The following is a 25,799-nucleotide window of genomic DNA, read 5'->3' on the forward strand; positions in this document are numbered from 1 at the left end:
TCACACACACTCTTCACACTCCTGCCATCAGGAAAGAGGTTCCAAAGCATTCGGGCCACCACATCCAGACTATGCAACAGTTTTTTCCCACAAGCCATCAGGCTCCTCAACACACAGAACTGAAATAGAACTTAAACACACTGCAAACCGAACTCAGCACATTCTCATCACTCACTACTCATCTCATTCCACCACCACTTATTTATTATTTATTTACTTTTATCATTCTACATTTACTGCACTACACTGGTTACTTGCTGTTTTTTTTGCACATTCCAATGCAATTGCACTTTTTTTACATGCTGGACATTTAAATGCACTATACCGTTTACATGCTGCTCTTTTTTTTTTTTTTTTTTACACCCCTAGCACACTTAACTGTACTGTACTGTACTGTAAAATAGTATACAGTAGGTTTACTGGTCGGCACTGTCTTGGGTCTTGTGTCCTGTCCTGTGTTACTTGTGTTGTCTGTCTACACTGTCTGTCTGTACTGTTTTTTCGTCTGCACTGTTTGCACTTGGTTGCACTCGATGCACTTTATTATAGCTTGTGTTGTTTGTAGCACCTTGGTTCTTGGAGGAACGTTATCTCGTTTCTACTGTGTACTGTGAACCACTGTGTATAGTAGAAATGACAATAAAAGCCACTTGACTTGACTTGACTTGACCACTTCGCTCTCAGAATGCAGGCCTACTTGTGGTTCCCAGAATTTCCAAAGGTAGAATGGGAGGTAAAGCCTTTAGCTATCAAGCTCCTCTACTGTGGAACAAGCTCCCAGTTCAGATTCAGGAAGCAGACACCCTGTCTACTTTTAAGTACAGGCTTAAAACCTTCCTCTTTAATAAAGCTTATAGTTATTATAGTCATGCTGCTATAGGCTTAGACTGCTGAGGGACCCACCCCCCGATGCAACCAGTCAAGGCAGATGGCCACCCACCCTGAGCCTGGTTCTGCTGGAGGTTTTTTCCGTTAAAGGGAGTTTGAAACGACTTTGTTGTGAATTGGTGCCATATAAATAAAGATGAATTTAAATTGAATTGATTTATGGATTTAATGTTGCTACTGATACTACAGTAGTTTAAAATCCTTTTTTTTTCTCATCCAGCCAAACTGAGCAATCAGGGGAGAAAGGCCTTGGTAAGACAGGTGACCAAGAACCCAGGGTTCACTCTGACTGAGCTCCAGAGATCTTGTGTGGAAATGGGACAAAGTTCCAGAAGGACAAACCATCACGGCAGCCTTTCACCAAACTGGGCTTTATGGCAGAGCAGCCAGACAGAAGCCGCTCCTCAGTCCAAACACATGAAACCCTGCTTAGAGTTTTCAGAGGAACATCTGAAGGACTCTGACTGTGAGGAACAAGATTCTCTGTACTAAGTACTAAGTTAAGGGTCTGAATACAAACATTTCTAAAGTTCAGTTTTCACTTAAAAACACCATTTCCCATGGACATCACACCATTTAATGAGGAACTGAATAAAGCTGATGCTAATGAAACAAAGTCCAGCCCAGGCATGAAGTAATGATTACAGCTCTCCGCAGGAACATTTGGGAATTTTTAAAGTGTTTGTGATTTTAACCTATAAAGTGAACCATAAAGTTTGCAGCACCTGAAGAGGCCCAAGTTGGTAAAAATTCATTTGAAAAACAACAGAGATTTCTGAGGCAAAGCAGTGGATCACATTTATACATTACATGTATTTTATTCTGTGTTTTTAAGAACAAGTTTATTTTAATGCCATTTTATTGTTGATGAGTAAAGAGTGGTTGTAGTTTTTATGAGCTACCGGATATCGGAGTTTCCCCTAAGGGATGAATTAAGATCAATCCATCTACTGACATGTTGGCTGTACTCATATCATACTCAAAGTGCCAAATCCCTATTTGTCCAACAAGGATCCAGGATTTTATGTTACTTGACCTCGTGCACATTGATGAGCTGTTCCAAAATGTTTGACTATGGTTAGTTCTGTCAGACTAGATGAAGAACAGCCGTTTGTCCTTAACTATGAATTGATGCAATGTTGAAATCATGTATTTATAATATTTTTTTTTTCTTTCACTGGTGTTTTCATATAATTCATTTTCATTCAGGGCTGTGAAGTCAAATCGTCACATCGTCAGGAAGAAGCAGTCAAATACTCGCTCTTCAGCTCGGATGTTGTCTGCTTTAGGTAATTATTTGTCCTCAGGCTTGAACTCTGTGACATAACTGCATACAACTACACCATTCCCAGACGTCACGCTTTCCCCTCTTCAGGTGAACACATGCTGCCTCGTGTCTGGGTCGGATGCAGGTGCAGCACATCAGCCCCTCCTCCTGCTATCAGGTCTAATTAGCCTCATTTCCATCTCCTCACACCATCGTGCACACACAGCGTAGCATGGCAGAGGCTAATTAAACACATGTACAAGGTAAACACACATGCAGCCCCCTGCCCTCTCTGTGCGAGCAGGGACACTGGCATTTATTAAGCTCAATTATGATCCATATGTTTTTTTTAATACATAGTAATAATGTGTGTGGGTGTGCAGAAGAAGCTGCTGGGGTGGGAGAAACTAATATAGGCCCCTTTCACACTGCTTTATTTATAATTTAGTAATGTGACAGGCATAATCGACATCCACAGGGACATCTGACGAGTGTTATCAGCACAGCACCAGAAGTTAATTTCACAACTGCGTTTGATTTGTTTAATACAAATATAAGGGGAGGACAGAAGAGGGCCGAGAGCAAAACCCTGAGGTCCTCCATGCTGATAGGTAGGGTTTTAGCTTAGGAAGGGCGTGTGCAGAGATGCCAAGTTTGTTGTTTGTATGTTAGTCTAAGAACATTCAATCATCTCTGGCGTCAAAAGCCAAACTGAGATGCAGTAAGATAAGCACAGAGGTGGAATCCAAGTCCATATTAAGCAGAATACTACCACTTTACCTATTTTACTTAAGAAAAAGCCTCATAAAATCATGAACTGTGAAGCTCATGAGTGGATTGACAAAGGCAGCCTATGGTGGACCAGTCATGGGTAACTAGTTAGGGTCAGTTCTGCCTATTAGGGCAAATCGCATTTTTCCTTCCACATACATAAGACTGAATGTGTGACTCTAATCATTCACATGATGCACAACAACTCTCCTCGAGGCGGAATCTTCCTGAAGGCGTGCAAGATGACCAAAGCCACACCCTGACTTGACTCTGGTCTTTACCTTGAAACCAACACTGCTATATTTTGTATAGCAGTTATATACTGTACGTCTCTACCGTTGGGATGTGGCCAGTTGTGTGAAAGCTGTGTAGAAAGAAGGATTCTGCAGACATCACTCAGCGTAATGTCAATAAGTAAAGCTATCATAAAGAAGAGTCAACACAATGGAATAATGCAGGGATCTCTGTCTAAAAGGTGGTGGTTCCACAGCTGGACAATGGTGAAATGGTTTTAAAACTTCTACAGTGAATAAAAATGAAGGACTGGTTCAGCTTTGGTTTCAGTGACCGTCACCTCCAGTCACACTTTAAATCTAGGCAGCAGCCGCCAGATGTGGTCTGGGTTACTGCGATCACGGTTCTGTACCCAACCCACCCCACCCCCACCCCATTGAGCCAAATTTGCAGAAATCTCTTAGACACTGTCATTAAAAAGGCATTAACATCTCAGCTTTTATCAAGTCATGCATAAAGAGAGACTACAAGGGTTAAAGAAGTGCGTGCTTTAGATTATGCATGCTTAGTATGTTCATATAAGGTCATTATTGCCTATGAATATGTAAATATGTTGGGCCAATATTGGAATGGGTTCTGCACACAGCCAGAGAGAGTCAGGGTTTTTCGACTGTAACCGAGCACAGATAGTGAACAAAGCCATTCTGCTTATTTTGTGCAAATCCTCAAAATAATAGTTATTAAATCTTACTTTACCATATTGACAGAGTTATCTATTAAATATGTGTGTGTTTAATGTTAATTTAACATCAACAGCTGTTTCTGTTAACATTTTTGCCTGAAGTAGAAAATCATGACATCTATTCAGTAATTGTAGTGTCTGCTTTAAAAATAAGTGAAAACACAAAAGCCTGAGAACATAAAGCCTCCGCACCTCACAGGTTTAACACTCAGCTCTTGTATAGACAGGAGTTAGAGTTCCAGCTCCTTGAGTTAATCTGGGTCTCAGAGGTGTAAATGTGTTGATTAAACCTCTTTTCTGAGCTGGAACAGGAAATCTGTATCCATCACGTTGCTCTTTATATGCCGGGTCGGCTGATAGCTCTGCTCCCCAAGGTGCTGAGGTGAGCAGGAGGCAGCGAGGTGGAATGGAAGAGGAAGATCTCAGAGAGCTGGAGGAGATCAGACAGGTATGAGGGGGCGACTGTGTGAATGGCCTTGAAGGTGCACAGGAGGATTTGGAATTCTATTCAGTATTTAACCGGGAGCCAGTGGAGTTGCTGCAGGAAAGGGATGATGTGATAAGATGAGGACGTCTTGGCGTCACTGTGTGGCTTAGGGGGGTGGTAAATTGTAGCAACAATGGTGGGAGTGGGTCCCGTTTCAACACCATACATTCCTATGAAGTGTAGGCTGCCACAGACACTGGCAGGACTTTCTATTTCTGACGATTAATTACCGTGAGACCTCTTGTGTGTGAGCCACAGGGTTGACAGTAAACAAAACCTGGAAGAGTAGAGTCATTAAGTTGGTGAAAGTCACTGGGCTGTTGCCATGTTTCTCTGAGCAGCAATGACTTCATGACTTTCTTTATGAATAAAATTGTAGCTATTAGAGAACGAATTCACCAGATCCTCCCCCCAAATATTACAGATCTTCATGTACAGCAGTGCTAGAGTCATCGATAAGGCCCCACTCCCTGTTAGACTGCTTTTTACCCATAGATCTCTCTGAGCTAACTTCAATTATTACCTCATCTAAACCAACAACCTGTCTGCTAGACCCTATTCCAACTAAGCTGCTCAAGGAAGCTTTACCCTTAATAGATACGTTCATATTAGATATCATCAATCTATCTTTAGAAACAGGCTATGTACCACAGGCCTATAAGGTAGCTGTAATTAAACCATTACTTAAAAAACCCTGTCTTGACCCAGGTGTTTTAGCCAATTACAGACCAATATCTAATCTCCCCTTTATTTCTAAAATAATTAAAAAAGTAGTCGCAAAACAATTATGTGATCACCTTCATAGGAATAATTTGTATGAAGACTTTCAGTCAGGATTTAGAGTTCATCATAGTACAGAAACAGCACTGGTAAAAGTCACCAACGATCTTTTCATGGCCTCAGATACTGGACTCATCTCTATACTTGTTCTGTTAGATCTTAGTGCTGCATTTGATACCATTGATCATAACATTTTATTACAGAGACTGGAACATGAAATTGGGATTAAAGGAACTGAACTAGGTTGGTTTAAATCTTATCTGTCTGATAGATTTTGATTTGTTCATGTTAATGATGAATCCTCCATGCACACAAAGGTTAGCTATGGAGTTCCACAAGGCTCTGTGTTAAGACCAATACTTTATATGTCTCTTTTAGGCAACATTATTAGAAAACACTACATACATTTCCACTGCTATGCTGATGATACCCACCTATATTTATCTATGGAACCAGGTGATGGCCTGGATAAAGGCCCGGATGTCCCACAATTTTTTACTTCTAAAAGCTGAAGTCATACATAGTATTTGGACCTACAAATCTCAGAAATATGCTGTCTTACCATATCATTAGTCTAGATGGCATAAGTCTGGCCTCCAGTACTACTGCAAGGAACCTTGGAGTTATTTTTGACCAGGATTTGTCCTTTACCTCACGTATAAAACAAATTCACACATTTAATTCGGGCTAAATCCTGCCATCTTGTTTAGTTACTTTGTGAACTGTCCCCATGATGCTGCTCTCCTTATCTGTCAGAAGTCCCTCAAATAATGCTGCAACTGCGGCACAGATGGTGGAGAAAGCCAGTTTGTTTTTTATGAATTGAGAAATGTGACACCAGTGGACTTATGCTTCACTGCATGCAAACAAAACACAACTTAGAACCGAAAAGTCTTGGTGATAAAACCATGGGCAGACGATGTGAAATCAATTCATCACGACAGCAGCGGTCAGATGGCGTGGAGAGCCGGGTCAGGTGGGATGTGCACAGACTTGTACCCTTCACTGGAGAAATTTCTGGCACATGAGCGGCAATGACTCAAAGCTAAGCGTGAAATCAGACAGCTGGGAAAGATTGATGTGACCTATCTGTGAAGATCTTCCATATGGTCAGTGAATCAGGACTTGCAGCACCAAATGTCTTAATTCAGAATGAGTCAAGTCTGCGACACAGCTCAGAAACACACTGAGACACTTTCAGAGGAGAGCAATGCACAACGAATGGAAACCACATAGACAATCGCCCGATTCTGTGACCACTGGGTCACAGAAACCCAGATTCTGTTGGGACAGACAACATTTAGTCACTGATGTCCCCACATGCTCTTAAGGACGATGTCTTAAATTGAAAGTTCCATTGCGAGTCTGAAAACAGCTTGGAAATAATCTGTTGTGTCTGCCTGTCTTTCCCTCACACACACTCACACACACACTAACTTTAAAGTTAGGGAGCTGCATCCTTGATCTCTATCACTATGCACATATTGTACAGGACGGTGTTGGAGCGTTTAGCGCTGATGCCGCACAGCTAGACAGTTCACGTCCCCAACCGGCTGTTTCCTTTGTGTTTGTGTGGAGTTTGCATGTTCTCACTGTGCCTGCTTGCGTTTCTTCCCACAGTCCAAGCACATGTATGTTAGGTTAACTGCTGACTCTAAATTGCCTGTAGGTGTGAATGTGAGTGTGAATGATCTTCTGTGCGTGTATGTTTCTCTGGGTTGGCTCTGAGACGGACTGGAGACCTGTCCTGGGTGGGACCCTAAGGTGTAACTGAAACAAGGCTTTATTTGCGAAGCCTTGGAAAAACGTACCTTCAAAGAAACAAACATTTCCTCAGACTTTTGTACTTAGGAGATTTCTGCTGCTCCAACTATGAGTCACTAAGCTTTGAGGAAAACGCCCAACACAAAAGTATCCTCTCAAACTTCTTGAATGCATTGGCTTGGAGTGTGTCATGGTCCCTGGAAGCCAAAGATCACAGATTGACAGCTGAACAGCAACAGTGTTGGTAGGATGCTTATTGAGTTTTCCAGTAAAGCCAGTGTTCAGTCCCTGGCGAGTCTCACTTCACGTCCTAGTGATACCAATTTCCCTCCAGCCACTGAGGGGCTCACAGCCCCTGACTCACACCAACACTCTCCTCCAGTAGATGCGTCCATGCGTGCTGGTTCCCCTAATGAATTGCGACGATTGACTCTGGGAACAGCGCGCTGCTTCCAAATCTCTATTTAATTGAAACACGGTACAGAGCTGAGGGGCACGAGGGGTGATAAATTGGAACAGCCGCTCGGTAATCAAACCGCCATCTGCTGCAATGACATCTGGGTAATCCTGGAAGAGCGGAGGATAAGGGCCCAGCTCCGGCCTCGAATCACAATCAGACAGCGGCGATGCAATTCCACCAACGCTGCGTTGCGTTTATGTTTACTGCGTTCATGTGATTTGGCAAAAGAGACAGAAGGTCCAGGGATTTCAGGAAACAACACCAGAAAAAAAAAGGAAAAGGAAAAGAGAAGAAAAGAGGATTCAAGCCAAAACAAGACAGGAAAAAGAGAAAGAAAGGAGACAAAGGTAAAAGAGAGAGAGAGGAGCAGGGAATCACAGGACAAGAAAGTGAGGGGTAGAAAGGAAAGAGCAGAATAGAGGCGATGAGAAATGGAAAGTGTTGGGAGGAAGAAAAAGATAAAGGAAGAGGAAGTGAATGTAGCTTCTCAGCTCATCCTGTTGTGGTCGCCGCCACAGACAATCACATGTTGGGACGCAGAGACAGCTCTAGACATTTTGGTGCCCAAGACCAGATTATGTGAAGATTGAAATCTTTCAACCTTCGGATAATCAAACCTGGATGACATAGGCGAGATCATGGTTTGGATGGATCACAGTAGAAATATGCTGGAACTCTTAACACTCTTGCTGCTGTACCGAAGCCCGATGGTGTTTCTGTGGCTGTTTACATGAACTGCTGACATTAAGAAGTTCAGCAGGTCAACAAACATGAGCCGTCATCATCACACAGCCAGAACTGTTCAAAGACAGATTATTACACCAAGTTTACACACTTCCTTCTTCAGTCACTTGCAGTTTTCCGATAATTGAAACTGTACGATTGTTGTTTTCTACTGTTACACTGAGTATTTATGATCGAATTGCTAAAGCTATTGATTAAATTCAGATTTAAGTTCACAGTCAGTTCCGTTACTTGTTATTTTAATTGTAATTGCTGTGATAATTACTAATATAAAACAAGCACGGATGTGGTAACTCATCCTCCCTACAGCAGCACCAGGTGTGAGACCAAACACACACACACACACACACACACACTTCATGCTGCAGAAGCACTAGACAGAATCAACACAGTGAAGTCGGTATTGACACCATTAACACAAGCAGTCAGTCGTTGTGAAGATGAAATGAGTCCGGTCAGGCATGAGAGGGCCGCGTTCGACCTCCGAAGAGCTCAGACACACAATCTGCTGCACTTCAAGTGGAAAAAGAGATTTAATCTTACACACACACACACACACACACACTTTCCTACATGCTGGACCTACACTTTCATGCTCACCACACAAGTGTTCCCTCAGGGCCACAGACACACACAAACAAACACACACACACAAACACACACACACACACACACACCATTGTTTAAACCGTTTAAAACGCTTTGATTGTAATTATTTGCAAAGTACAAGTGACGTTCAGAGGACAATACACAAATAAGCAATAATTCAATATATATGTGTGATTACAGTCAAACTGATCAATGCTGAATGACATATCTCTGTGTAATGTTTTGGTGATGGTCGCAAATCTATTTTGAACAGTACCGATTATATTAATTATGGCAAAATGTAGAGTAACTAATAAAAACGAAGGGTCAAAGGTCACTGTTGTATAGGTGGAGCCGATTCTAACCACTTTATGTGGCAACACAGAACACATTAGCTTTGGTTAGTATATGTATTATTTATTATATTTATTATATATTATGTTTTCGCAACTCAATTCTCGTTTTTCATTGTGCATTCTGTATTTGTTCATTTTTATAGTGTGATGCTGTGTGAGACTCCGCTCCTGCTAAGCTGTAGCTGTCCTGTCTGTTAGCTGCTCAAACTGCAGTAGCTGCTCAGCCTCCTCCACCTGTGCTTCCTCTAACGACACCTCACATCAGCGGCCGTGAGGCTCTGCTGGAAATGCCAGGTTTGACAACTGTGTGCCAGGCGGGGTGACGCCACCGCCCATGTAAGGTGCTGGTATCTGAAGCAACACTGGAAATGTCAGGCTGCTCATCTCAGCAGGAATCTCTCTGACACACACACACACACACACACACACACACACACACACAGAGCTTGAAAGAACATGCACAGTATTTTGACTGTGTGCATCATTCTGTGTCCAAAATGACAAATAGTAAATGTAAAAAGAAGGAAACTTCTTTTAGAACCTTTTCATGCTTAAGGCTAAAAGACTATAATAAACAAACAAAATACATTTCTTACACTGCATTTCACCTTCCCCCACCAATATTTCAGTCAATCCAAAAGCATTTTACCTGTCAGGACCTGAAAACATCCAGCTTTAATAGGAAAAGCACACAAATGCTGCTCCAGATCTTAAGTGGACATCCACACGAAGGCATTTGATTTCAACGTCTTAACCTTTACACTTTCATCATCTTTGTAACCATAAATAAAATGCTTCTGTGCCCTAAACCACACACAACTGTAAAGATGAACTCACGTCTGCAGTGTCACAGTCTTGTTGTCTGTATCCTCCTCAACCACCTGCTTGTTTTTTCATTCATTTCAGTGAAAGACAATTCACGCTGTGAGCGTTCTCCCTTAAAAGCAATTTGCAATTGCAGTTTAGTTGCACTGGAATGTAAATTTAAGGAGTAAGAGGTAATTAGCAGCATGTCAATCTGAAGTTCGGTTGCTCCACCGCTTCAATCCAGACTGAAGTGTGTAAATTTATATTTCCCAATAGATGTTTTTAATGAATGCTTAACACTAACAATTAACACTTTGAGAAATATTTGATGCTATTTTTATAGCACAGGATTCAAAATCTGACAACACAGAGGACATGAAATTTGATATTATTTTGGGACAAACAGTGTTGGTCAGTTTACAGCTCATTCACGTTTCCGTCAGGCTGCTGATTGGTTGGCTGGTAGTGCTCACGTGCGCTCACACATACACACACACACACACACTCTGAGCACAGTCAGTGTTGGATTATTGTAATGCTTACAACACTCACTGTTGTGCAACAAACAGTGTCTCCTCTGTCACAGCCTTGCAACATGTCAGCCTTTGTCCATCTTTGTCAGTTCAATATAAACTCCAATGTTCATCAGAAACATAAAACACAACACGCCGCAGAGGAAACACTGTCAGTCTTTTGTGTAGCCAATAGAAGAGCTTCAAGAAATGGATATAAACTGTACCAGCTGTGAATAAAGATCTGAAAAGAAAAACATGTATTTATATGATAATAATTCAAGTTCCTGTGTTAAGCGAACAGGGGAAATGTAAATGTGTGAACAGAGGATTCATTCATATGCAAAAACCTCAACAGAAACATCCGACGCTATGCAAAGTTTGTGATAAATGCAGCACAAAAATAAAACAATGAAGTAAAACCCTGGAGCTGCATGAAAATGTCAAAAAAAATGGGGGTCTTCAAAATGCCAGGGGCGGGGGATACATCATGTTTTAAACATGCTGCTCTACCAAATCCCGACAGGTGTTTTTTTAATATGTGGTTTTATGTGACTTGTTCCTCTGGATAGTGTGAAAACACAATGGGCATCACTTGAGCCAATGGCTGCCTGTTGCCATGACAACAGAGCCCTAGCATCTTCTAAAATAGGACTGAGGCAGAAAGGATTAGAGGGAGCTGCTGCTTGGGCAACCCCCCTAAACTCAGACAGACCTACAGGTCGAGGAAGGACTCAGCTCCACTGAAAAGACGACACAAACGGACGAGAAAAGGGGAAGAAACATTTTGCTGCGCATGAATCCTGATAATGACAAACTGATTTTGCTCAAATATTAGTATCTTGAATTAATTATAGTTACTAATATCAGAGCAAATATAAGAACCTACCTTTAACTGTTTAACTTTAATACCTTTAACTATTGCATCACTTAGTAGAGTTTGACAAATGTTTGCAAAAATGACAAAATGAGGTTTGTGAGGTGATATTCACCCCTTCATTAGGAAGCAATGAACAAAAAAAAGAAAAACATGCTTTGCTCCACCCTCGTATCTGATGGGTTGTGTCTTTCATTTTTGAAAAACAAAAATAATGAGCCAACAGAAAAGAGTAAAATTAGATCATAAGAAATTCAATGTAGCAGTAACACTGCTCCCTTTTAAAGAGCTGAAGCTTCTATAGCAACAATTTACAGGTTTTGCAAAGTTTAGCGCGCACACACACACACACACACACACACACACACACACACAGAAAACACAGGACCGTCTTACCTTCATAAGAACAGACTCGCTGAGCTTTTCTCTGTTGACAATCTTTATGGCAACTTTCTGACATGTGACACAGTGGATGCCCAGCTTCACCAGACCTGAAACACAAATTCACATCCAGTCAGAGTCCGTCAGCTTGACAGAGGTGCTGGTAACATTTTTCTTCTTTCGTTCTTTATTTTATTCAACTATATCTCTCTAACTCAGCAAGAAGAGCTTTTCAAGGTCTCATTCATTAATTTAATATTCAATTTTTACTTTATTGATAACTTTTCATTGTGTGTGTATGTTGTATCATTATGTGTAACAGTTACTCCAACACAAACATTTCCTTTCAGGGATTGATAAAATATCTACCGAGCTTATGTGATGGAGCTGAAACCACGGTACTGGACAGATGGTTGCATTAGAGCTCAGTGTAGAATCAAACTGTAAGGACTTTAAATATGACGTGGACAAATGTTTTGAATTATTCCAGCAAGCAAATACCATCACTACCATTTTTACTCTGTGGGCTGAATTAGTGAACAGGCCTTCAGAGGTCAGGGGGCCACAGCCTGTGTATGAGGTGCAGAATGTTTCTGGTTGGAAAGATTGATGAAATACACACGGTTTAACACAAACAACCAGAAAAGCAGAATTTCCTTCTGGGGCTCTGATAAAGGTCAGGACAGTCTATACTTCAAGGGAAATTTCTGCAGAGTCTGTTATCGCTCTCGGTTTGTCAGATTGCAGAACATAGAGCAGGTGGATTAATATGCAATCACTCGCACCGTGTAAATTCTGTACCAGCAGGTAAAACTGTGCCAGCACAGGGACATTTCTGAAAAGCAGGGAGAATTCTGAGAGCCGGATTCATTTGGGATCAGTTTCCAAGTGGGACAAATACCCAGATTTGCTAAGATTAATCTTTTATTTTATGAATTCATTCACATCATCTGTTTAGTGCCTGCTGCCTCTCTGACACAACAGACATGGGCAGAGAAAAAACTCCCCCTACATCCTGTCACTGTTCACTGGAGCACAGCATCAGAATCCATGTTAAAGAAGCTGAATGACTTGTGTGTAGCTGTCACTGCAAACTCCCCGCTGTACGTTGTTTGTCACTTTACAGGAGGATAAAAATGCAGACGACTTTCATTCTGCAACTCCCGAGTCTCCTTTCCGTTGTGCACTTTTGAGAGCTTACCTGACGTGAGCGGTCCGCCACAATGGCTCCATCCATCTCTGTCTAAGCTCTGACACCAGGGAGCATATTTTACTTTGTACTGACTCCACTGGAAATGCCACCTTGCATACGCACCTCTTCATTACTTCATACTGCACATATATTTCACAGACGATGAGCGCCTCGCTATTTGAAAGGCAATTTCCCGCGGGCCCTCGCAGGGAACTCGTAGCGCTGTGAGCAGCAGGGGTGTTTGGACCAATATGGCAGCCCGGGGGCTCTTTTAAGTCTCCAGTTAGAAGTGAAATGGCATTCTCGGCGACATTCACCGGGTTTCACTGATCTTGTTGTTAGAGCAGCTCAAGGACAGCTACAGCTGCTTACCATAACACAGGGCCGGGAAAGCCATGAAAGGCTGCTCTCTCTGTGTGTGTGTGTGTGTGTGTGTGTGCGTTACAAGTTCTGAGTGGTACTGAAAGGTAACACGGCCCTCTGAGGAAAAGTGGCACAAAAGAGAAGGAGCAAGAAGGTGGCTGAGCAGGAAATCCTGAAGAACCAGAGCTGAAGATCATCATGAATCGAATGGCTGAACATGATATTTAGAGGACAGACACAGTTAGAGAGCAGCTGGGGAGACGACCAACATGCGTCTCAGCAGAAACCAGTCAGAGCTAAGGTTTGACGGATCCGGTGGAACAAATGTCAGCTGTAAGAAATACATTTCAAGGTCAGTCATTCAGCTTTTCCAACTTTTTGGAGGAGCTTTTTGTGGATCCAGTTCATTACAGAATTGATTGGTGCAGCTTCAATTTCATTTTTTTAATGTCCAGTAACGAAACCAGTGTTGGGGAAGCAGCTTTTTCAGAATGGAAGAAGTTGAAGCACAACAAAGCTGCCAAAGTTAGAAATGTGGTTTAATTTAACCAAAGTTACTTGGAAAAATTTATCAATCAGAATTTATCAACTAACAATGTCGATGGGAATAGAAATGATAACAAAAACTAACGTTGGTCTAGTTCACTTGTCATACAAGCAGGAAAATCCCAATACACCAATAATCATTAGAATGTGGTTTTGTGACCATGTCCATCAAACAAGCCTGGTAACTCCTCTGATTCAACATCATCATAATGCAGATTCAGGTCCATAACATGGTAAACTATTATTCATTATTGATTTATTGTGCGAATGTTATGATTCATTTTGTTTCTGTGATTATCTGCAGGTCTGCTGCATCTTGCAGGTGAGGTGCGTTCAGGACACTGCATTGTGTGGGTCATCTATGTTTTCCTGGAAAAGATGTGATCGCGATAAAATATTGTGAACAAATGCTGATATTTTTACCAAATAACTGAACTGTTTACTGAATATGTACAGCTGCATGTAAATATGGTCAAATACACAGATGCTGTAAATACACAGTTGACACCAGTTTCGCCATCTAATCATGTTTAGCTTTCATGCAACAGGTTTTACACATAAAACCATTTGACCATATGTTCATACCAGGGTCTGTCTGTCCTACATCATCTGTTATCAGTTTGGTTTGTCAGACAGTTCTCAAGCAATCGTGGCGCAGACATTGACCCCTCCGATTGCCCAGCTCCTCAATTAAAAGAAATATAATAATAATAATAATAATAAAGTTAGATATGCACTGCTTTGGGAAAGACAAAAGAGTCCGCTCTAATGTCCAAATATAATATTTATCAAACAAGAAACCTGAGATCTGACGCACAGTGAAATAGATCTGTAGTTTTGTTGGTTGCTTCGTCACTGCAGATGTGCTGAATGTCACTCTGAGGCCGAGGAACGTTGAGATGGAGACGGACTGTGCTCGAGGTTCAGGTGTCACCAAAGTGAAGCAACATGTGACACTACGTACACATCAATTCGCACTCGACATACAGCAAACACAAAGGCAATATTAGTGATTGATGGCTTCACTGAGTCCCAGATGAAATAGAAAAGTCAGATTATGTACTCTAATGTTTCCACACACTGTTTCTGTGAGGAGGCCCAGCGAGGACTGGGAGGGTGATTTATCTCCACTAAAAACACATTTGTGCTCCAATAATCTCCTGCTCTCATAATTACTCCTGTGATACCAAAACGTGAGTGCGCTTTCTGAGCAGACAGCTACAATATGTTTCTGATCCAATCATAAAAACACTTGGACATTTTTCATTGTGTTTCCCAGTTATTACAACCATTACCTTGCTCAAAATTAGGTCCTAACGTAATAATCGCTGAAATTTTCACATCTAGAATCGTCTATTTTATTAGAAATAACTCAGTGAGTTCATGAAAGTCGGCAGATTGTGGCAGTGGCAGAGTTTCATGTGTCTGACAGTCAAACAATGAAATAATCAACACTACATTAATATTAACCCCTGAAAATTCACTCACCTCCTGAAATTTGTAGACAACATTCTCTTAATTATGTTTCTAATAAGTTGATGCAGTGTCAGGTACATTTGCAAAACGTTTGCAAAGATAATCACCGCTTTGCACCTACTGTGCAATGACATCTGTTTGTTGAAACCGAGCTGCTGATACTTTTGCTCTTTTTATTCTCCTTTAGGTTTATTTGTGGCCTCTCGCTTTAAGTGGTTTTGGAGGAGTTCAGTAGCAGGACTTTACCATGACATTAAGGTGTTTAAAGTAAATCCGTTTCTCTTGAAGTTTTTCTTTTACAGATGTTAAAGAACCAGCTCAGAGGATCAACAGTTCCCCAGCAGAGGCAGACGGCACTGATAAGAACGAACAGCTCTGACGACTGAAAGCTAATTTCACTTTGCACCAAACCAGCAGACATGTTCTTTTTTCAGCTCATCCAGCTGAATGTGATGACAAGACAAGCAACACATAGGGCAGGTTCACCGTGGACTGATTATAGACGTGTTGTCCTATAGACATGTGCTTGTTTTTTGCGTCCACTCACTTTGAGAACCCTCAGTATGAGGACTGTAAGGACCAGTTCCAGGTACTGCGGGTGGAAGCAGCTCACTGTATGTGCTGTCACACACTCAATGACTGAAAAACACAGCATCCATGCACACAGCCAATCCAACAAATGCTGGACCACTGAGTGTCGGCCCCAACAGGAACTGTACTAGAGAGACGTCCTAACGTGCAGATTTTAACTGTTTGGTAACCATAGAATCAAAAATTACGAGCTGGTTTAGGAAAAAGTTAAGTCGATGTCTCTTTACTAGAAGTGAATTACACAAACTTTCCAAAATCCTAAATAAACTCTGCTCATTTCAGAAACGCTGTTCTAACCGTAGATCTTTTAACTGTTACAACAACAATTTAACAAGCATTTAACAGTCACTTCGAGGCTTTTGACACACCCTCACCTTAAAGCACTCACTACATACAGGCTGCAGTTAGCTGAGCAGCCACAACCAGCTTTGGAGACGCCGACTTGTTTTGGAGCAACTGAAAAATGAGCTTTGTTATTCTGAGTTGGATGGTGGATAAAACAGAGTCTGTGTCTGTGCTTTTTTTGACTAGTATTTCGCAAAAAGGACGTCTTTCTCAAATCAACTCTATTAATACTTCTCATCCGTCTGGAACTTATAACTGTTGTCATTTTTTGTCTCATTCCTGTATGTTTCAATGATATAATAATAATAATATCGTATAGGTCGAATACTGTAGCTTGGCATTATGAGAAGGGTATCCTCGGTTGCTAGGTAACCGGCATTAATGTTGATCGCAGGTGGTAAATTGAGTATTTATTTCACAACCTGAGATAAGACATTATTCCTGCAATTATATACATAATAGATCATGATACTGAAGCCTCACATGGTTCCTTAACGTTCAGGTCATGGGAAGCACCAATAATCTCAAAAGGTCACTGTGTGGACAGTAGATCAACACATTTATTCCGTTTCTCTTTGGAATGCGGATCTTGGAAAGCAAAGACCAATTTCTCTTTTTAAAAAGGAATCAACCTGACTCGACTAAGGAGCTTGCTGGGTTCACAGACCAGATGAGTCCCCATGGCTGCCCAGCTCTGCAGGATGTGACATCCAGGTCCTGAATTCCGTCTTTCTAAATATGTTTAGTATGTTTCTGGTCTAGCAGGGATAAAAAGTTTACCTCGATAGTTGAACTTCTTACAAAGAAGACCAGCAGGCTGGAGGTGTCAGGAATCTCCCTGAAAGGTTTCTCCTGTGATGTGACAAACATGAGTCCTGAAACTGGAGAGCAGGCTGCTATAGAGCTGGTGCAGTGTGTGAACGAACAGACAAAAGACAGAAAACCCTGAACAGATCCTGCAGAGCTCTGTGCTGCAGCCTAATCAGTGGTGACAGCTCTGGGTTGTGTGCTTTGACTGACCTTCACCACTCACGCACTTGCACCCCGAAATGTGACAAACAGTGCTCTCAGAGTGGACGGGCTGTCGTGTGCATCATCGGTTTTGGACATCAGCAGTGAAATGTGAAGGGAACCTCAAAATGTCAGCCATGAATGTGAGACGATCCAGTTGTGACACAGACTGAAAAACCCACCAGTGCTAGTTTAACACAGATCTATATAATGAATCCGTGTATGTGAAGGTGGAAGGCAACACACGAGCAGAGAAACATTTTGCATGCGTTTTATCCAAAGCGCTTTACAATGATGCTTCTCGCTCACCCATTCACACACACACACACACACACACACACACTGATGGTAGTGGCTGCCATGCGAGCTGCTCACCTGCCCCTTGGGGATCAGTGTTGTGCCCAAAGACAGTTGAGGTGGATCAGGAGTTTGTCATGGTCCCACCTGCCTCTTAAAAAACACATTTCTATTCAACCAAACTGCAACAGTAAACACAACTGCTAAGTGAGTTGTTACCATAGCAGCAATGTGTTGAAAACTAAGCTCAATGGCAACAAATACGTTGATACCGAACGCATCGATAACGTGCTGCCAGACAACATTTGCCTGATGAAGCTTGGTTAATGTCACCTCAGCCACAGAGTTTAATAATCCACCACCTTCCTCTAACCTTAACCAAAGTGTTGAAGTACCTTCAAGTAGCATAAAAATCTTAGTACATTTACTATAAAATCGTTTCTCTTAATGATCAACTTTACTTTCACATGGTCTTAATCAATATTTTAAAATCCACTTTCTATCTATCTATCTAGGTATTATCAGATTTTTATCTCTTATGTTCTTTTCCTCTCTCCTGACTTTTTTATTTAGCGAGTTTGTTTCCTTCACATTCCACTTACTGTCCTTTTACAGAGCGTTTCAACACATCTCCCAAGTTTCCTCAGAGGATGGAGAAGATTCAGTCATCATCCATGATCTACACATGTTGTTAGGTTACGTGATGACAGAGCGGCTATAAAACCACGTAGGTGGAGTTTGTTGATCTTCTAAGTAGTGTTTTTATTATTTTACTAGAATAAGTGCAGGACTGGTCACGTGCACAAAGAACGGCTGCTGAGCAGAGCCGAAGAAGCTCAGAGGGACGTGCTGGGAGATATCTTCTTTTCTGTGTTGGTTCTGTGAGGAATCTCTTCAATCATGCTGCGCTTAGGTCTCCTAGACCTGCAGGCCCCAGTCAGCCACCCACACACTCAGCCACTGGAGTGGAAGCGACCAGGGGAAGCCTGTGGTGCAGAGACTGGTCCTCTGAAGCACTTCAGGCAGAGACTTCTGACAGCCGAGGAACAGAGTCACTGGGTGAGTGTTGCATGTGAGAAAGAGTCTTTACAGCGGGCAGATAATAACCGTGCTGCAGCCGACTACGCATCAGTGACTTCAGGCCAAAAGAAAGAAGAGCAGGAGCCAGACAGGAGAGTTCCAGCTAATTAAACTATGAATAGGAACATGTTGGTTTCTGCTCGCTTCACATCAATGGAACTGCATGAGGTTTGTTACCACAAACAACAACTGTAACTGCAGGAAGTGTCAACTGAAGGAGTCGTCTGATCCACCACGACAGCTCAGGAATCCTCTGACATGCTCGGCGGGCTGCAAAGTCCTACACTAAAGAGCCCACCACCAGATGTTAGTAGAGAGACAGACGACAGGAATGAGGCGGAAAGGAAAACTGTAGCAACTAAACAGCAGATATGAAAATCCATTCTGTGTAACTGTCCTGGTTTAATAACTGCTTCCAACGATGAGCAACTGTGTTAGAAAGTGCAGCGTCTGAGTCTCTATCACAGTTTTACCACTAATAATTATTTTTTCAACTTGCTCGGTTCATATCTTAACTAGAATTCTGCATAACCTAATGTAATGATGTGTGTTTTCTTTGATAACAAGTCAAAGTTTGTGTGTATAACACTGCAAAAGGAGACTTTAGTTCCCAGCTTTCAAATCCTGCCGAATACAGAACGTTTAAAACACTGAGCAGTTTTAATAGTTTATGTTTAGATTCTGATTCAGTTTTCACTCCACCACCAACTACTTCGTACAACCAAAGTGGCGAACTTGCTTCTACTGAACCCGTGGTCATGTCAGCACAGACCAACTTTCTACAACTAAGTATCAGTTTTAGCTCATAATGACCTTTTAATCAGACAAGATCACAATTCATTTCTTTTCAGCTTAGTTGTACATTTAGGGCACAGGGGTTTTCTAACTGAAGACCACAACACAGACCAACAGTGTCAACAAATTACTTGAGAGGAAACTTTTGAAAGGGAATTCCTCCCACTTCAGAACAACAAAGAATGATGGAGTTTCCCGGCTGTCAGTGAGCCGTCTGTATCTGTCCGACAAGACTGATGAGCTGCTGCGTCTCACACTGGAATCAGACATGTCAGTCACCGTAGCTGAGCTCTGGCCTATTTACATCTTATTACAGACATGAGGAACATCCTTTTCATTCACTCTGCACACCCAGAGACAAGCTCTCACAACTAATGATGATGCGCACACACACACACACACACACCAGTCGATACATTTTTATTTCCCTGCCTACATATCAACCAAAAAGATATTGATTAATCCTCCATCAGCTCTGTAATTGCCCACTCTGCTGTCAGTCATTTGATGCCATGCCCCCCTGCTGCTCTGCAACATTGATTAACTGCTGCTGCTGGTTTCCCACTGAGGCTGAGCCGTCCCAGCACCGAGGCCTGGGAGACGTCGTGGCTGTCACGAGCTGCCCACCGAGGCTAATGGAATCACACGCAGGCAGAGATCGGCCAGAACATTGATTTCATACCATGAATTAAGCATCGCACAGTGTTCAGCCGCCCCGTTGTGGTTCCAGACCAGTGAAGAAATATTGAGTTTGAAATGGTCGAGGTTTGCTTGGACAGCTGTGTCGTTTTTTTAATACAGTTTCAAGACATGTCTTTTGATTGATGTTTGCAGTGAAGAAGCAGGACGTGTGAAGGTTTGTGGCCAGAGGCGCTTCACTCCCGTCAAGGCCTTTTTTCACTCTCTCTACTACAGTTCAGAGGGAAAAATGCTTCCATCTCCTCCCCTCAGCGTCTCTGACAGCTTCACTCTGCAGATGCAGATTGTTAAAACAACTCTGATGAACTAATAACCACTGATGTCTGCACATTAATGCATCAGTAGTTATATAAGTACAACAATTCCATACACAGGATATAAAGTTCTGAAATGCTTCTGTCACATAAGGCCTGAAAATTTCTTAATTTCCCTAATCATGAAACACATGGCAGCTTTCGTCAATTCGTCATTTTTTCTTCTATGGAAAAAATTATTGGAAAAACTATTTGGAGCAACTTAATATTTCTGAGTAGTCAACTTTAAAACCTTTGTTATTTAATGCCAGTAATTGAAGTGGATGGTAAATAAAAATACATGTATTTCTAGCAGAAACGTTATCGTAACTCAAAACACATGTTCTTGTTTTTAGAGAGTAGATCTGACTTGGTCATTGTTGCTAGTGTCCTCAAGACCAGAGACTTAAAAGGACATTTTTTACAGCACATACTTAGTACTTCAACTTGACTAGAGTCTCACTTCTACTTGCAGTGGAGTCATTTTAGACAATTACTGCATTTTTACTTCAGTATAGGTTGTGTGTACAAAAACAGGCCTTTGTTGATTAATTCACTAGAATCGAATTTTTCGATCGGGTTTTACAGTCTTACCTCGGTCATTTAGAGACATAAAAAAAGCAATGGAGCCAGCATGAGGCTAGTTTAACCCCACACTTCACCCTAAAAGCTGTGAATCTACGTTATTTATATGAACATAATGCTTCCTGCCTTCCTGCCAAATAGCTCCAACACCTCCAACTCCACAGCTTTTTAACTCTTTTAATTTGAATGTCAGTGTTAAAGTGTTTTGTAAATCCAGAAATATACCAGCTGTGTAGTCCCTTCTTTCTATAGCTTTGGATGAGTTTAGAACAATACAATCAGGGATGTGTGTCACCAAGCAGCAGCAGGAAGTATAATATTAATGTTCCTGTCGTAAAAACAGAAAATAACGTGATGAAAAACCCTCTTCTGTGACATGAGAGCCGCTGACCTGTTTTCAAAGCGCGGGAGCAGGAAGCAGTTCAATCGGCAGAGAGCAAGAGGAAAGAGCAGAGAAGAAGAAGAGACCAATAGTTTAGCACTGAGCACAGAAATCTACCTGGCAACAGATGATGGTGACACTCAGCTCCAACATCCAATCCGCTCTATGCGATTTGTGCTCAACTCCTGTAAATTCAGTCTATTTTTGCTCTGTGTGAATTCATTTCTCCCTGCTGCTTATAAACACACTGTGCATCCAGATATGTGTGTCAAGGTTAACCTCCCCTCCTCCAACATTTCCCTCCTCACTCCTTTCTGTCTCTCCCCTGATAATATGAATCCCATTGAATTTCCCTCCTTCCTTTCTTCTCCACAATCTAAATAAACCAGCAGCTTGTCTTTTCTCCATTAATGAAGTAATTAATAAAACCAGCTCCTGCTTTATTTCCCTCTTCTCCCTCCATCGGCCCATGTAGAGAACGAGGTGGGGGGAGGACAAGGAAGGGCCAAGAAAGCAGGTCAAGCCTCAAGAGGGAGAGGCGGAGTGATAGGCTTCCTGCAGTGTTCAGGTCATATGAGAGGAGGCAGTGATGCTGGATGCCATCACTACTGAGCACAACACACACTGCAGCAGATGGAGATGAATGTGTTTCTTTAAATACATGTTCATACACGGGTTTGTTTTGCTGTTATTCCCTCACTAAGTTCATCAATTTGCACCATCGGCACTGACAGAAACGTCTCGTGTGTCCTACTTTCAGTAAAATGCGGCAAGATCAAGCAGCTGAGAAGGTCGACTGACAACATGTGAGTCAAACTGAGCCACACATGGATATTGAGGATATTTCTGCCTCTGATTCATTGATTTTGGTTTGAATTATGTGAATTATTATTATTATTATTTATATTTTTAGGGCTGCACCAACCTTTTTGTGGTCGTCAATAACAATAATCTGTTTCAAAAATTAATTAATCTATAGATTGTTTTCCCATTAAGCATTTTTGTTTTTCAAATAATATAACAATAATTTTATTTAAATAAATATTTAAATGCATCGGTCCTTTATATTTCAATATTTTATTCAATCAACAAACAAATATGAAAAAGTCTGCACTGTAGGACTTTGTTCCCCAAACACAAACGAGTCCAGTCTTAACTGCTGATCTGTGTTTTGCAGACCAGCTCCATTCAAGCTAAAGCTATTCAACAGCAAAATAACTCAAACAATGCGAAATCCAACTGACCTTTAGAGCAACAAACCTGTAACCTGTGAGCCACAGGTGTTTAAATGCTCCCTAAAATATATACTATACTTTAAATTGTGGTGGATGAGTTTTTTTGCTCTCACCACACACAGTCATGTCACTTCCTACTTGCGACGCATTGACGTTATAGAAAGCCATGTATTTATTGTATTAGAAAGTGGTTCTAATGCTTTTTCTAAATAGGTTGGCCAAAACATTAGAACCAGCTCTTCTTACATTCACTCCAGAGTCCACGTCGTCTATGAGCACAATAATTAACACTTTGTAGAATTATCACCTTTCTCACAGTTTCTACTTAAAAACTAAGAAACAGTTTAAAAAGCTGTTTTCACTCCTATCACCATGATATTTGCAATATTCATGAGCGTTACGTGATTTGTTATAAAACTGAATGGATAATAATTACTGTCAAAATGTTGTTTGTCATTCCAATATTTCTAATTGCCTGCCTGTCAAAGCATAATTCATCACATAAACTGTTGGCGTTGACGGAAAATTGAACTACAGCAGCTTTTTTTGAAGAGTTACTCTGCCAATGGGTTTTTAATTCATCTTGCCAAAAGGAATCACAGAACTACTGTGCAGAGGATCAAAGGGTTTCTTCAGGTTCCTGGTCGTCATGAAAACATGTCCGACATTACAACATTACAAACAAAAACTGTGCCTGTAACCATGAAGATAATTAATAAAGTGATAAAATCTATGTCAAAGGTTTGATGGATAAAAATCACTTCCTAACACATCTACTCTAACAACAGGTGACAATTCTGACATCTGTTCGCTCATGAAGCAGAAATGTCATTTAAATAACATTTTAAATAACTGCAGAAATAGATTTTAATTTGTGTTGCTTTCCTATGAACAAACATCAAGGAACCTTAAGGGAAGTGGGATTTGCATTTCCACAGCAGGAAGAAACTCTGACAATCCACTGCACAACAACTGTTAATTGTTGGGTTATGCATTTAATCATCAGTCCATCGCTCCAACCATTTCTTGGGCTGCTCCATCTGGATTTTCAATAGCCACTTTACATAATGAGCTGGAACTGAAATTATCTATAATCACTGTGTGTAGACTTGTATGTTTTTGTATTTGCTGGGGACGAAACAAAAATGGAAGTAAGGAAAACTTTCATTCTTAAACAGGTGGAATTGGCTAAAATATAAATATGAAGTAAAGACAAATTGCAGGCAGTTGATAATTACAGTATCTACAGGAGCTGAATGCGGCGTGCAGCTTTCAGGACCACAGCACCAGGACCACACTACAAACCATGGTCTCTGAGTAGTTTCTGCTGGGGGGGGGCTATGATGACACTGCAGAGAGGAGTGTGTGAGCAGCTACAACAACCTGCTGTGGATGACTTAGTTACTTAGCTTCCCACTGAGAGGGCTATTAGCAAGAGGAGGTCAGGGCTCTCACACACACACACACACACACACACACACACACCCACAGTAATTTAACCTCCACCATCTCTGGCATATAAAAAGCTCAGAGTTAAAACATCCATTCACTCTTTTTCACACATTAACTACAGTTTAGGAGAAATGCTGTTTCTCTCCACAGCTAACTGAGAGCTTCCTGCATGAGAAACAAGGACGCTGCAGTGACACGGAGCTCTGCAAACTCCCCTCGACAAGCTCTCCGGTCAGTCTAATGACCACGAGTCTGCCTCACTGCCATCAAAAGGAAATCCTGTCATGACCAGAGGACTGAGGCAAATCTTTCAGCTCTTCACTTTAATGACTTTAGTTTCATCTAACTCACAGGACTGAGGAGGAAGCAGCAACACGCAGTAATTAATCCACTGGGGAGAGAGAGAGAGAGAGAGAGAGAGAGAGAGAGAGAGAGAGAGAGAGAGAGAGAGAGCAGGGGAAAGATCTAGATGTGAGTAAGAGGAGGAGAAGAAGAAACAAAGGATTGGGGGAAAAATCACGTCCTCATTCAGCCACATGATGAAGGGAGACGAAGGGAAAGAAGGAAAGAACGCTGAAGAATCGGGCTGCAAAAGTCCACATGACAGTGTTAGACTCTTTTTTTAAGGTGGTGTGGGAATCTGAAGCAGCATCACTTCATTTAAAAAGTATCAGGACTTCAAATCCGCCAGTTTCCACAGAAGCACCAGATGCCACTGCAGCAGTGAGTGATTTCAGGTTCAGACAAATGGAACAACTGTTGTGTAGGGGAAAGTAATAGCAGACAGGTAAAGTACTTTCCAGATCTGGTTTATAGTCTGTGGCCTTAGAAATAGAGACGTACGTCTGCCGTGCAAGTACGTGCAGAACACAGAGGTAAAATTCCACCTCAACACTGCTGCAAAACAATGTGATTCTATTTAGCAGCTGATTAGCAGGTTTCAGCATCCGATCTTTAAGACTGTGAACTGACTCTGTGTTTTCCCATGAGGCAGGAGCACCGCTGCACCCCCCCCCCCCCCCCCCAAGCTGCAGCCCACAGTGTGGAGGAGTGTGCAGTATGAACCTGCTGCTACTACAAGACTTCTTCATTACACAGCAGAGAAACAGGAGCCTGTTAAAATCCCAAATGGACAACAAACAAGTATGAAAGCGTGTTTCTCTCTTCTGCTCAGCATGATGCTGCCGTGAACTCAAAGAATAATGAGTCTGTGATTTTCACTTTAAGTCTTTCACTCGTCCCTTGGTGCCATTCATTTGCTGTTTCTCCATACGTCTGATTTCTAATTTTCATGGGAATCTCTTGACTATTTTTCATCCTGATGGGGCCCAATGGTAATTATTTCCAGCAGAGCCTCCTCCACCACCACCACCACAGCATATTACATTTCAAACATACTCAGTGTTAATCCAGCCCTGCAATAACATCTACAATGAAACTGATTTGTGTGCATATGCTTTGACAGCACTTCTCTTACAGGTGACACCTGAACGACCACAAATTGGAGAAGAAAAAAAAGAAGAAAGGTAAAGTAGGACTGAGGTTTTCCACCTGAAAAAAATACTTCCTGTATGACGCAGTATTAGTTGGATTAAACCCGTAATGCAACCATCTCCAGTATCTTTATATCTAAATATCTGATGTCACATCGAACATCCACTCCATGTGACTACAGTTAATATGGATGTGTTTAGACTCTCCCATCAGTTGTTGAAGGTTAGAGAAAGATTGTGGATTAATAGAGAAATATGTCACTTCAGACACAATGTCTAAACTTCTAAACAAAACCGCCTCTCTCT

General features: G+C 41.6%; 1 protein-coding gene across 11 annotated transcripts in view; it reads right to left on the reverse strand.

The window, feature by feature from the left end:
* LOC137107684 (serine/threonine-protein kinase BRSK2-like) overlaps positions 1 to 25,799 on the reverse strand; it is a 109,731-nt gene that overhangs the window by 37,823 nt on the left and 46,109 nt on the right. For all 11 annotated transcript variants that reach the window (XM_067491547.1, XM_067491520.1, XM_067491529.1 and 8 more), the window contains exon 2: positions 11,674 to 11,768. In XM_067491547.1, coding sequence (XP_067347648.1) covers positions 11,674 to 11,768 — 95 coding nt within the window. The remainder of the gene's footprint in view (positions 1 to 11,673; positions 11,769 to 25,799) is intronic.

This window comes from Channa argus, chromosome 2, assembly GCF_033026475.1.
Source record: "Channa argus isolate prfri chromosome 2, Channa argus male v1.0, whole genome shotgun sequence".
Lineage (NCBI taxonomy): Eukaryota > Metazoa > Chordata > Actinopteri > Anabantiformes > Channidae > Channa > Channa argus.